Here is a 15,148-nt window from a genome sequence, read left to right as displayed (position 1 = left end):
GTACTGTGGGGGCTGTTGGCAGTAAAATTTTTGAAGATAAAGTTATTAAAAATAAAATTTTTTGAAGCAAAATTTTTATAAAAAAATATTTATTATTTAATAATTATATTTTTAAAATACCGTAACACTTTAATATATATTTGATAAACAAACTAAGAAAGTAATTTTGTATGACAAAATTATCATAAAGAACATTGCATAGTATTATACAACATAGCATAATAAAATATAATATATATTAATATATAAATATATGATATAGTATAATATTACTGTACTATAATATAATATTATTATAATATAGTAATATAACATTATATACTGTAGAATAATAATTTAATATAATATTAAATTATTTAACATAACATATCAATATATTATGATATAATGTAATACAATATTATACTTATAGTATAATATAATAATAAAGGTATAAAATATTATAGTTATTAGTGTATATTAATTTTTCATAATATAACAAAATATTAAATTATTTAATATAACATATTAATGTATTATGATATAATGTAATATAATATTATATTTGTAGTATAATACAATAATAAATGTATAAAATAATAATAGAAAACAAGCATACTTTTTCTTGTACGGAAGGGAGTTTGATCCACGGCTAGGGTTCTTTGTTAGGATTTCATCAGATTTTTAGATTTATAAAGGGACAAAGTATGTAATTGTTATATTCTATTATGGGTATTTTGGTCAAAAAAACAGCTTTCCGATAAAGCTCAAAATAGTTTTTTTGGAAAGCTCCAAAATGGAGCTATCTCAAAAAGCTATTTTTAGCTTTCTGGAAAAGCTAAAACAACTTTTCGAAATTTTCATCCAAAAATACTTTTGGATGGCCAAAAGGTGCTTTTTTTTGGCCCTCTAAAAGCTCTCCCAAACGGAATCTGAATATGTCTGATCCTATAAGTTGATCAAATAAGCTATACAATTAAAAATTTCTTTTATTTCTCCTTATTATTATGCAAATTATTTGGCATGCCGAATATCCTTGAGTGATTCAGAAGGATGATGTAATGCATGAATGCGAAATAATAAAGCGAATATTTGATGGATGGATATTAGGCATTTGCTTGATGGATGTGATACCATCAAAAAATAATTTAAAATTTATTTTTTTCCAGCCATTCAATAAGTGCAACTTGCAATATTGATTCAAGCAGAAAGTATTGTGACGTTCTCATCATATATGTACTAGCAAACTTTTTGCTCTGCATCGGACTAGTATCATTCATGCGATTTATTGTCTGAAGAGTTTCACATCTGAAAACATCTGACACAAGTGAACAATAATCGGCACGGTGAAGTGCTGGTTACAATAATAGGAAAACAGAGAGGAAGATGGAAGATAGAATGAGGGTGAAGATTGTAGAGATTTTTTATTCACCGTATTGAGTTGTGATACAGGGTACTTATCTAGGGGAATTGAAGCTTCCGGAATGCAGTTAATAAGCTGTTAGAACACAGCTGTATTAGTTACAAGAAACTGATTCTGGTAGTCAGTTTTAGAGAAGAATGACGTGGCATTCTAACACCCCCCATCAAGCTGAAGGAGGTGTCTTAAGCTTCAGCTTGGAGCAAAGATGACGATGTCTTGGAATGGAGACCGGTTTGGTGAACAGATCTGCTGGTTGATCCTGAGTGGCTATATGAGCCAAGTGAATTTCGCCGGAATGGACCTTTTCTCGGACAAAGTGGTAATCCACTTCGATGTGCTTGGTCCGGGCATGAAAGACTGGATTGTTGGCCAGAGCAATGGCGGATATGTTGTCACAATGTAGAACCGTGGGTGCTGAAGGCAAAACCTGAAATTCGGAGAGAAGTCTTCGAAGCCAGATGAGTTCGGATGCTGTGACTGCCAGAGCTCGATACTCAGCTTCTGTAGATGATCGTGCTACGGTTGGTTGCTTCTTAGCATGCCAAGAAACCAGATTGGGCCCAAGAAATATGCAAAAACCGATGGTTGATCTGCGATCATTGGAATCACCTGCCCAATCGGAGTCAGAATAGGCAGCTAACTGAAAAGAGCTTGGCTGAAAATGAAGAGATGAAGATAGTGTGCCTTTTACATATCTAAGAACCCGTTTGATCAACTGGTAGTGATAGTCAAGCGGGGAATGCATAAATTGGCATAGAAAGTTGACTGAAAATGAGATATCAGGACGAGTGACGGTGAGGTATTGAAGAGAACCGGCTAAGCTCCGATACAGTTCTGGTTTGGAAAACAGACCAGATGCATGCTTTGGAACCTCACGCTTGGTGGGTAATGGTGAGGAAACCAGTTTGCAGTCCTGTAGTCCAGCCCTCTGAAGAAGTTTGAGAGCATAGTGTTGTTGGCTGAGTGAAACACCATTGCCAGAGAAAGTGGCCTGAAGCCCAAGAAATTGAGAGATGTTGCCCAGATCTTTCATATGAAATCTACTCTGTAGTTGTGAGAAAAGAAGGGACATAGCTTGAGAATTGTTCCCGGTGAGCAGTATATCATCCACATAGATGAGAATGTAAAGAATAACTCCATCTTTCTGAAAAATGAACAAAGAGGGATCTGCTGTACTTGACTTGAAACCATGATCCAATAAGAAACTTGAGAAGGTTGCAAACCATGCTCTGGGGGCTTGCTTCAACCCATAAATGGCCTTTTTGAGATGGCAAACATGATTGGGATAGAGAGGATTGATGAACCCCCGTGGTTGTTCCATGAACACAGAGTCCTCCAAACGACCATGGAGAAATGCGTTGGAGACATCAAGCTGTCGAATGCTCCATTTTGAGGTAAGGGCAAGAGCAAGGAGAACCCGAATAGTAGGGAATTTAGCTACAGGGCTGAATGTTTCAGTATAATCTATGCCATATTCTTGCTTGAATTCCTGTGCCACAAGCCTAGCCTTATACCGAGCTAGAGATCCATCAGAGTGATGTTTAAGTCGGTATATCCATCTGCAGCCAAGAACGTGCTGAGAAGGAGGACGAGGGACCAGTTCCCAGGTGTTTTGGACCATCAGGGCATCAAATTCATGAGACATAGCCCTTCTCCAATTGGGATCTTTAACGGCCGAGGTGTAGCAGGAAGGCTCGGCTGGATCCTCAGTAGTGTGATGCAGAAAAAATATACGCTTAGGCCGTAGAGAGCCTGTCTGTAATCTGGTGATCATGTGGTGATGAGGAACAGGCGAAGTAGACAAAACGGGTGAAGAAAGAGAGGGCGGGAGTGAAGATTGAGGTGTGGGAGTAGCCGTAGCAGAGGAATGAGCGGATGCATGAGGACCTGTATCGAAATGCAAAGGTAGCAAGGAGGTAGATGATGAAGACGGGAGCATAGATGGTGGTACCAGACAACGAAAAGGTAGTAGAGGTGGATGAGGCGAAACAGTTGCATTGGAAGAGGAGTATGGGAAGTAAGTTTCATCAAATTCTACATGTCGAGAGATAAAAACCTTCCCAGTGGTGGGATTAAGGCAACGATATGCCTTGTGCTGGGAAGAATAACCAAGGAACACACATGGAGTGGACCGGGGTGAAAGCTTGGAAGAAACATAAGGCTTGAGCCATGGGTAACATCAACAACCAAAACACTTCAAGAATTTGTAGTCAGGTGGCCTGTGATGCAGAAGTTCAAACGGGGACTTGTGGTGAAGTAAAGGAGTAGGCAGGCGATTAATGAGATAGTTTGCAGTGAGCAAAGCTTCAATCCAAAATTGAGAGGGAAGAGAGGAATGCAGTAGCAGACTCCGGAGCACTTCGAGCAGGTGTCGGTGTTTGCGTTCAGCAGCACCATTCTGCTCAGGAGTGTAGGGAGCGGACATTTGATGGATAATTCCATATTGAGCAAAGAGAGAGTTAAAACGGCCATTGTGGAATTCACCTCCACCATCAGAGCGAAAAATTTTAATGGAAGAGGAGAATTGATTTTCAACAAGCGATTTGAATTTCTGAAAAATGGGAAATACATCAGATTTTCGAGCCAGCGGGTAGACCCAAGAAAAACGAGTGAAATCATCAAGAAACAACACATAATATTTGAATCCCTTTACAGAAGGAGAGGGAGATGGTCCCCATACATCAGAATGAATTAGTTCTAAAGGTTGATTAGAGGAAATGGAAGACGGGTTGAAGGGTCGCCTGTGACTCTTTGCCATACTGCAGGACGAACATGAAGGGAGACCTGAAGTAGGAGAAAGATGAAGCCGCTTGGAGACTTGAGACTGAACAGATGCAGCAGGATGTCCAAGACGGTGATGCCAAAGGGATGCGGATGATGATACTGAAGCAGTAAGTGCCTGTGGCGATGAGGAGGATGGAGAACGTTGAACGGTCGGAAGAGAAACTGTGTAGAGCCCCTCAGTGCAGGGACTCTGAAGGAGAGTTTTGTTGGTAATTTTGTCCTTGACAGTGCAACCAGCAGAGTCAAAGATTAGGATGCAGTTGTTATTAGTGGCAATTTTATGAACAGACAGGAGATTATGAGAAATATGTGGGGCATGCAAAAGTTGGGAAAGACGAAAGAAATGAAAAGGGGTTTGAAGAATGCCTGTACCTGACTGGCTGATTGAAGTAGAGGACCCATCGCCAAGCATGATTTTCTCTGAACCACGATATGACACAAGATTTTGTAGGAGAGAAGAATCCGATGTCATATGTGTGGACGCACCACTATCTATAATCCAATTACCTGGGGAAGATTCAGAGGAGGAATGTGCAATGAGAGCCTGAGGACGAGGAGTAGATAGGGATGACACATGGTAGTTAGGATCCATTCGGAACCAACAATATTGTGCCGTGTGCCCTCTTTTGTAGCAAATTTGACATTCAACAGGTGATCGTTGATCCCTGCTCCGGACAGATGAAGTCCAACTTCCTAATCGAGAGCGACCTCTGCCTCTGTTGACATAGGAAAAGCGTCCTCGGCCTCTTCCTCTGGAGGCCAGCAAAGCAAAAGCTAAATCACCTGCGGTAGCCTGCTTGTCCTTAGCAGCAAGAATAATTTCTTCACTGCATAACAGAGCATAGAGCTCATCTAGAGTAATGGAGGATGAGCGTGTCCGAATGGATGTAGCAAACGAGTCATATGCAGGTGGAAGCCCGTTGAGAATATAAAGGATGACGTCTTCAACATCCGGAATCGAGCCAGCTGCAGTCAGAGCATCGACTTTCTCACGAACACCATAGAGATATTGTTGCATGGAAAGTTCATTTTTCCTGATATTATGAAGTCCATTTTTGAGCTGAATTATATGGGATCTGGTGGTAGAATTCAGACGAACCTCCAAAGTAGACCAAATTTGGTCACAATGATCAAGGTTGATCACAAACGGTAAAACAGTGGAAGAGATGGTAGAGGTTAGTGCTGTGGCTAGGAACTGGTCAGTGAAGGACCAAGCTTCAAATTCAGTGGATGTGGATAGGGAAGAAGGTTTTGCAGTTCCATCAAGGAAACCAAAAAAGCCACTAGCCTTGAAAATCCTGGTAATCTGAGATTTCCAGGTTAGATAGTTATCCGAAGTGAGTTGATTAGATACCAGGGATTGTATTCGTGTGACCAAAAATTTTAGATTGGGAGATATAGCTAAAGTGGAAGAGCTCCTGGCAGCTTCGTCGGACCTGTTGACGGAACCAGGAGATGCCATTGTTTGGTTTCTGAGGGAGGGCAGAACTACTTCGAGGTTGAAGCAGTCAGATATAAACTCATACAAAGCTGTAAACCATAGTTCTTATCTCAGCTGAGCAGTATTTGGATCGTGCATGAGATGAAGCGCTGGATCCCTGCTCTGATACCATGAAGAGTTTCACATCTAAAAACATCTGACACAAGTGAATAATAATCGGCACGGTGAAGTGCTGGTTACAATAATAGGAAAACAGAGAGGAAGATGGAAGATAGAATGAGGGTGAAGATTGTAGAGATTTTTTATTCACCGTATTGAGTTGTGATACAGGATATTTATCGAGAGAAATTGAAGCTTCCAGAATGCAGTTAATAAGCTATTAGAACACAGCTGCATTAGTTACAAGAAACTGATTCTGGTAGTCAGTTTTAGGGAAAAATGATGTGGCATTCTAACATTGTCGAACACAAAGCATTCGTGGACTATAAAGTTGCCAAATCCATATTTACAGAACTGAAGAACATTTTTGTTATGTATAACTGGCACTTCGAAGTGTTTTTCTTGAGTGAAAAAAGTTTTTCTCTTGATACACAAATGACACATTTGGAATCTAATTTTATTTTCATTCTCTCAATGGATAAAGTAAGTTTAAGATGTGTGAAAATAGCTAAAAATAATGCATATTTATGAAAGCTTCATCATAGGCACCATGATTGATAAGTCGCAATGCTTTTATGACCATACATAGTAAAGATGGATATAATTTAGAGAATCATAATCTACCTATTTAAATAATTAATATACATATACATGGCACTCTTTTATTTTAGCTTTATTTATTAATTACTAGTTTCCAACATTTGATGCACACAACTTGGAAGAAATAGATGGGGAGAGGGAGGATAAAAAAAGGGAGAGTCAAACTTAGGATGGAACGACTTACCTTTCTTAGAGTTAGCATTATTATAGTAGAGATATGACCAAAAGAAATACAAATAAAATTTCTCAAGCATTTTTGTAAATAATACTGATATAAATAGACTTTACAATAATCTTAAAGAAGTTTTGACACCAAAACAATGTAGATCATATAATAGTAAGGATTCTTTTGTTTATGAGAATGAAAGAAACATACTTAGATGATGGGATACTCCTTATAGGCATAATCTTTGGTAGGCTAACCTATCTCTTTAGCATTGTTTGCGAGTGATATGAATTGTTCTAGAACTATTCTTCCTTATTTTGATTATTGTATTATTTAAAATAAATATATAAATAGTATAATTTGTGCAATAATCATGGAATAGCATGAATTATGGAAGCTAATAAAAATGAATTGCATAAGAGGTATATTCATATAATATAATTAGAACACTACAAAAGTAAGAAATTTCCAGTGGACCTTATGAATAAAATATAAGGTATTTTGTGTGGATATGCTCATATTGTTATTATATGAGAGAAAAATATATCATTTTAGACATTATTATATGAGAGGAGAATATATCATTTTAAATTCTGTCTATCAAATTTTTTGACTAAAATATTCCTAGTTCCTCTTTTTACAAATATCTACAATGAAGAAGTTAGCCTCTATTTATTCCTTTTCCTCTATGTCTCATATCTACAGGTTTTTCTAGACATCCTAACGAGTATTCTATTCTAAAAAAGATTCTCTATACAACTCTTATCTACACCCCTGACTAATTATACTCTTTTTAAAATTTAAAAACAAACATATTATATATCTAATCCATGTACATCATCCCTCTTATCCTCCAATTTTTAAGTTCTTTTTATATTAATTTACGTTTAAACATGCATTGCATATATGTGTTCATTGCTAGTATAATAATAAATCAAGGCTCGTCTTCTTGAGTTCATAAACACAATTCATGATAAGCATCATATTTTCTTTAGTTGGGCAAATGGTTTTGATAGTTGCAGTAGATGGAATACTAAAATATTTAAATCTAAAGTTGTTTTCACCCGATTTTGGCTGGGCTTCCTTCCTTCATAATTATCTTAACAAAAGAAAAGGAAAAATTTTAGAATTTTTTTATTACTCATTATTCTAACAGATTAAAAGTGGGTCGAGTTACTCTCTCTTTATGGCAATCACTTGCGCCTATCTCATTATATAAAATGATTGATAGCTACTTTGGCTTTAGAAAACGGTAATCTTATAACAAAAGTATTTATAAAACATATATAAAACAAAATCATTTTTCTGATTCCACAGATGAATATAATTATCCGTAAATATCTGTATTATACTCAATAGCACTAATAATAAAGAAAAAAAAGAATACACCTTGCATTGTAATAAGTTATGTTATGCCATTGCTTTCACCAATAATACTGATCAAATACTAGTTTGGACAGATATTTTAAGTTAGTTAATGATATTAGTTACAATTTAAACTAGAGAAACTTCGATAACTCCAACACAAAAATAAATAATAGATTAAAGGTGAGTAAAAAACTCACTCCTTTTGTTAAAACAAAATTCCAACTACATAAGAAGAATGTCAAGAATTGCTTTTACTTTAGAAATAAGTAATCTTACAAATAATATTGAAAAACATGTCTAAAGCAAGCCAGTTTGTTGATTCCACTCCTTTTGTAGTACAAAATATAACCATTTGCATTGTAATGATTTTAATGGTGAGATAATAATTCTCTCGTTGGTAAAATTTAAAGATAGGTATACTTTTCTCTCTTTCAATCACTTTACATAACCACTCCTCAAGATAATATCCTTCTCTCTCTCTCTCTCTCATTATCTTGTTTTTAAAAATTTTATCTATCAAGTTCATATTGTTGATCAGCATATTTTTTTCCCTTAAACATAGATTTGCATGTAATGAGTATTAGTTGAAATAAAAATATTTACACTCATGTTCCTCATTTACATGTCCATAAGGATCGGAGATTAGCCATTAGGAAAAAAAATGTCTAGAGACAGAGATGGGAGGGGGGGGGGGGGGGGGGGGGGGGGGGTTGGTTTGCAAAAGCTCCACCTCTTTTATTGGATGCGAGCAGAAATAAAATCCAACTCTCTTGTATTAATATAAGATAATTTATTGACTTTATTAATTGGCATAGTTATCAAATACGATAGATCAAAATTAGCATTTTGCAGGTAAAGAAGCATGCATTGTTCATGAATAGTTATGATTTGACCAATAATGCTATATCTTGTTCATCTTTAGGTGATAAAAACACTTCCATTTTATTAATTACTTTCCTTTCAAGCTATCTCTCTCTCTCTAGTTTCGCTCAACCTGTAACAATAGTACACCTAGTGATCCAAAAAGAACAAAAGAAGACATGAAAAAAAAATAGTTAATGAGCAATTTTGCAAAAATAGTTTTTAAGGTCAAAAGCTTTAAGTTTTAGATGCAATTTTTAGAACATTGTGCCCGCGTTTGCTTTTTTGTTATGACCATGGTTCAAACTCTCTCACATTTGGCTTTGCTAAAATTTAAAGCCTATTCTCTTGGATTATATTTTCATTTCTGTTTGTATAATTTTAGAAATCACATAACAATTTATATCATTTCATATCATTTTTTTTGTTAGCGTGATTTTATATCGGTCAGTATTATTTTTCTTTGTTAGCATAATCTTTTTAGAGTGATTTTAGGGATCACATAACAACTTGTATTAGCAAGTATTATTTTCTTTATTAGCATGAGTTTGTATCAGTCTATATTTATTTTTTTGTATGGAGTCTGTATACGAGTATTTATAACCTCTGAGATATACCGAATATGATAGAGCAAAGAAATAAAATCACTTTTCTCTCTCTTTTTGTCTTGCTTTCCTTTTCTTCTACAAATATTTTAATAAGTTCCCATCTAGGCCGACTGAAGCTCTCTTATGGGGTAAAGGTCCGAGTCCGGTTAAGCAAAGGTCTAGATCTGGTTCGAGCAAAGATAAGATAGTCCATATCTAAATGAAGAAGAAAAATTTGTAGCCACTATTCAATCTACCACCCTTTTATGCATAGCTAATGTAGGACTAAATATCCTGCATTTAAATTGAGAAACTTGAGTCCCCAACCATTATGCACCTGCTTGCATTTCCTCAAGAAGCATATGAAGCCTCTTGGCATTCAAGATTTTGGATCTGATTATAAGCTCTAGATTTGAACTTAATTGGCTCAAATTGTCGAATGCATTTGCCTATACATGATTTATATTAAAATGATTGAGTAACTCAAAAAATGTTAGTGTGTTGTATTTGTATGGCTCCCTTTGAATTGGCGTCACGAATTATACCATATAATGAAGCACCATGAATGGTGCAGAAAAAATGAGTAAATTTTTTGCGCTGACCTTTTGAAGTTACCTAAGCAATACTCTTAAATAAAACCATGATATAATTTAATGGTGAAGGGGTGAGCGCCAACCAAAGGTATAGACTTAGTAGGAGCAATAGCCAAAGAAACAGAGACAGAGAGAGCAAATTATAACAGTTTTGAAACATGCATTGCTTTCTTATAGTTTACTATTACAAAATCAAAGTTGATAACCTGAGCACTCTTCCAAAACTGTTTAGTAAAATGGATGACTTAATTAGGTAGACAGAACACACCGTTCCTGGATCGGCACCATTCTTTTACAGCGGCGATCATTCAGTATGGAGTCCGGTTTGGCATATTATATCAGTACGTCCCTCGTATTATATATCGATTCGATACTGATAAAGTCCAAACGGTCCAACCAATATATTGATTCGATGCTGATTTCAAGTACCATCTTACATTCTCTCAAACTATCTTATGATCTTCCAATCCCAAACCATCTTATTTCCCTATATATTATTAATGATCTCCGGAAGTTGGTTCTAACCCTATCAGACCCAAATAGACTTAATACAATCCGACAAAATTTAGTTCATCTAGTACCTTAAATTTGCTTGAAACCAACACTAACTGTGACCTGACCGGACCCACAAAGTAATGGAACAAATGGTGGGCAAAAGACTCGCTCTGGTCAAGGTTGGATCCGGATTAACTTGGACCCGAACCTAAGCCTAAATCCTTGTCCCCATTTTTATTATAAATTACAACCGTAATCTAAAACTATATTAAATTTCGATCCAAACCCAAACACCAACCGATGCTCTCCCAGGCACCAGACCGCGTGCTCACTGCGCGTCAATTTCCTTCGAATTCGAACACCCAATGGCTTCACGACCACTACCCAGTTTCAAACCCAAAGCCCCTCTCTCTCTCTCCTCTCCCCGCCAGCCACAGTTTAATTTTTCTCTCCTTGGAGCCTTCAACCTATAAAGACCTCCTCCAATTCTCCGCCAAAACCCAGTCTTTGATCCGAGGAAGACTGGTTTACTCTCACATGATAAGAACTTCCTACAGGCCCGGCCTAATCTTGTACAACAATCTCCGTAATATGTATTGTAAGCGTGGTGATCTTTCCACCGCTAACCAACTGTTCGATAAAATGCTCGTTAGAGACGTCGTTACATGGAATTCGCTCATGGCGGGATATTCTGAAGTTGCCTATGTCGATAAAGCCTTGGATGAGTTTGCTAAGGGTAGAAAGGCAAAAATCAAGCTTGACCGAATCAGTTATGCAAGTGCCCTCAGTGCCTGTGGTGATCACGGGGATGCCCAGAAGGGGAGGATAGTTCATGGGTTAGTGGTGGTGAGCGGGTTGGCTAGTCGGGCATTCTTGACTGATTTGCTCATTGACATGTACTCAAAATGTGGTAGAATAGATGATGTCAGGTTGGTGTTTGATCATGCAGAGGAATTAGATGAGGTTTCATGGAATTCATTACTCTCTGCTTATGTCCGGGTCGGATGGCCAGAGGTGGCCACGAATATTCTTGTTTGGATGCATCGGTCAGGAGTGAAGCTGAATAGCTTTGCTCTTGGAAGTATCCTCAAGGCTTGCTCAGGTTTTAATGATTCTGAGGAAGTTCAAAAGATGTTGCATGGGTGTGTAGTTAAAGTTGGATTAGACTTGGATATTTTTGTAGGTAGTGCAATGCTTGACGTGTATGCGAAGAATGGTGGATTGGAAGAAGCAATTAAGGTCTTTGAATGCATACCAAATCCAAGTGTGGTGCTATTCAATGCCTTGATTGCTGGATTCTCTCGATTGGGGACCAAACAATGCAATGCAGTCAGATTTGATGCTTTAAGACTATTCTCTGAAATGCTAAGGAGGCGAATGAGACCCTCAAAGTTTACATTCAGCAGCGTGCTTGAAGCCTGTAACTTAATTAAAGCATTCAAATGTGGGAAGCAAATCCATGCACATATCATTACAAATGATCTTCAGGATGATGAGTTTGCTGGAAGTTCATTGATCACCCTGTACTCAAACATGGGTCAGATTGAAGATAGCTTCAGATGTTTTCATGCTACTTCTAAGAAAGATATTTTCACTTGGACATCCATGATCTCAGCATGTGTTCTGAATAAGCATTTTGAAAGGGCATTGAGTTTGTTTAATGAATTGCTGGGCCTTGGAATAAAGCCTGATCAGTTCGCTATATCAACTATCATGAGGGCTTGCTCAAATTTGGGTATTTTGAGGATTGGTGAGCAGATACAAGGTTTCGCCATGAAAGCAGGACTTGATCAGTTCACTGTTTGTGGCAATTCACAGATAAACATGTATTCTGAGTTGGGAGATATCAATGCTGCTATCAGGACATCTCAGAACATTGGGAGCCTTGATGTTGTGTCTTGGTCTACAATAATCTCAAGCCATGCGCTACTTGGTTGTGCAACCGATGCTATAGGGCTCTTTGAGAAAATGATGGAATGCATGGTCACACCAAATGACGTCACCTTCCTTGCTGTTCTAACTGCTTGTAGCCATGGTGGACTGGTGGATGAAGGATTCAGGTACTAACTCCTCTTTCTGATAAGTTACTGAACTTTGAAATTTTATAGGACATGCTAACTAGTCAGTTGGTCTTCCTATTACAAATCCTCCTCCTAGTTTTAATGCTAGGCCACCTGCTTGCCCAAAGTTCCAAAGTTAAGAATTCGTCACCATTTTGTAGGAAGTTGACATTGTTCCAAGTGTCAATTGTAAAACATTCTCAAACTTTGTAGATCATAACTTGGTTCATGAAACCTATGTAGTACCAGCAATAATGCTTGTGGGTTAATGCTTATGATTTAATCTTAAGTAGTCACTAAGATTGTTACAGGAATATGTTGGACTCAAATTCCTTTGAAAATTCATGATGTAGTCAAGGTGAAAAGAAATGAGAAAAATAAGAGATGCGTTCAAGTAAGGAATTCAGTAAACATTTCTCTTCCCTCTTAAACCAGTCAGGCCAATTCAGAAAGACAACAAAAGGCAGTGTACCTCAAAAATGAGTGCAATACCTCATATCAAACCTTATATTCTTAACTTTTTGTCTAAACTCTTTTCAAACCTAAGGTAAACTCAAATAGTAGCTTCATGGTAGGTTTAACATAGCTTTAATTTATGTAACCACTAAAATAGGCTCTCTACCCACCAGCTGATCTACTCGGATATTGCATGGTACGACAATCTCCTATTCCATGTTGCCTTGGCCTGGCTATCAGTATCAACTCACTGGAGGTTGATGTGCAGATGAGAAACGGTTGTAAAATGCTCTCTAATTTTGATGCATAATATGTCTATCCATAAACTCAAACCCATACAGATGAGATAAGCCTTGTTGCTTGAGGTTTTGATTCATTGGGTGACAAGAAGGTAAAAATTCACTATAGCAATGCCGTATTTTTGTGGTATGGTGAGACTCAAAGTAACACTGCCAATGCTGGTCCAATACCTGGATGAAAAAGGTGGAGTGTTGATCTTAGAGAACCACATAAGTAAAAGAAATGATGATGCTGAAGTGATTTAATTAAGTTCAAGTATTTCTTGCATGAACATATTGCGAAATTATTGTTGGAGATTTCCCTTTGACATAGTTTTTGTTATTAGCTAGTGATCCCCGAGTTGCAGCATACAGAGTTTTAGGCCAGTCAAGGTTACACCAGTGAGACGAGCAGTTAGCATGTAGCTTTCAGAAACATTTTCTAATCTGTCTCTTTATCTGCAGGTATTTTGAAAGAATGAGGACAGATTATGGCTTAGCTCCAAATGTGAAGCACTGTACATGCTTGGTTGACCTCCTTGGTCGGGCTGGGAGGCTGGTCGATGCAGAGAATTTCATATCAAGCTCTGGCTTTGATAATGACCCAAGTATCTGGCATGCCCTGTTGCGTGCTTGTCAATTCCATGGGGACATTGAAAGAGGTATACGTGCAGGAGAAAAGTTAATGGTGCTGGAGCCCTTTTCTGCTACATCATATATGCTTCTTTACAACATGTACCTAGATGCTGGGAAAGTTTCTTTGGCAATGAGAACAAGAGGTTTGATGAGAGAAAGAGGGGTAAATAAGGAAATTGGCATGAGTTGGATCGAGATTGGAGCGTCAGTTCATTCTTTTGTGGCCGGCAATAACTCCCACCCCCAAATAAATGCAATTTATGCAAAATTAGAAGTAATGTTGTTTAATATAAAACAGAGGATGAGGTATGCTGGTGTTAAGATTTTGGAGCTAGAGTATAAAAGTGAGAAGTGGAAAGATCGTTTAATGAATAGCCATGGTGAATTGTTGGCTGTGGCATTGGGGATGTGCTGTTTGCCAGATTCTATTCCAGTACGAGTAATGAAGAACCAAAGGGTCTGCGAGGATTGCCACACTACATTGAAGTTAATATCAGAAAGTGAAAGGAGGGAGATTGTCCTTAGAGATCCAGTCCGGTTTCATCATTTCAGTTGGGGTTCGTGTTCCTGTGGGAACTACTGGTAAATTTTAGCGGCGAGCTGAGTTATTAGCATTCTTCAGAAATACAACTCCATATTTTTGACTGTTCGATGATGTGAGGAAGCATTCTTACCTCACATGAGTGATAAGAGATTACTCTCATCTTGGTAGCAACATATAATTTTATAGAGCTAACATATCTTACAGGAGCCACAATGTGCTGCTTGTTCATGAGGAAGCCGAATTGTCAAGTTCATCAGCATTTGTGATCATTACTGAAGTGCAATTAAAGAGGACCAATCTTTTAAGAAACAAAAGCAACATCAAAGTGCTATGAAACATAAATATGTTTTCCATATTTGCTTGATGTTCTGAAAATTTGGGTTCTTAGATGGCACTGATGACAGTCAACAGCTTGCCATAAGGAGGGCCTGAGTACAGGTTGAGGGTCACAGAGGGAGGTGAAGGAAGACTAGTATCGAAATGACAAGAAAAGACTTGAACACCTTTCTTGACAGCCCCGGCGAGGGCTTCCTGGATACAAGTTGAAGGTTAAAGAGGGAGTTGAAAGAAGACATCACAACAAAATTGGGATCGGGGATTTAATAACCAATTGGAAAAGGATTTCATTGACTTCGATTAAAGAAATAAGGTTTGTTCTTTATGTTTATTTATGTAGATAAACATTCATTATTGCATGACTGCGACCAGTTTTATTTTA

General features: G+C 37.4%; 1 protein-coding gene across 1 annotated transcript; it reads left to right on the top strand.

Annotated features, from left to right (window-relative positions):
- Window positions 1–10,302: 10,302 nt before the first annotated feature.
- On the top strand, window positions 10,303–15,148 carry LOC103717169 (pentatricopeptide repeat-containing protein At3g13880-like). Its single transcript, XM_008805457.4, has 2 exons — window positions 10,303–12,516; window positions 13,716–15,148. The coding sequence occupies exons 1-2, from the start codon at window positions 10,757–10,759 to the stop codon at window positions 14,470–14,472; spliced, it is 2,517 nt and encodes an 838-aa protein (XP_008803679.3). The 5' UTR covers window positions 10,303–10,756; the 3' UTR covers window positions 14,473–15,148.

Source organism: Phoenix dactylifera, chromosome 7 (assembly GCF_009389715.1).
Source record: "Phoenix dactylifera cultivar Barhee BC4 chromosome 7, palm_55x_up_171113_PBpolish2nd_filt_p, whole genome shotgun sequence".
Taxonomy (NCBI): Eukaryota; Viridiplantae; Streptophyta; class Magnoliopsida; order Arecales; family Arecaceae; genus Phoenix; species Phoenix dactylifera.
This window is presented reverse-complemented; position numbering and strand designations above follow the sequence as displayed.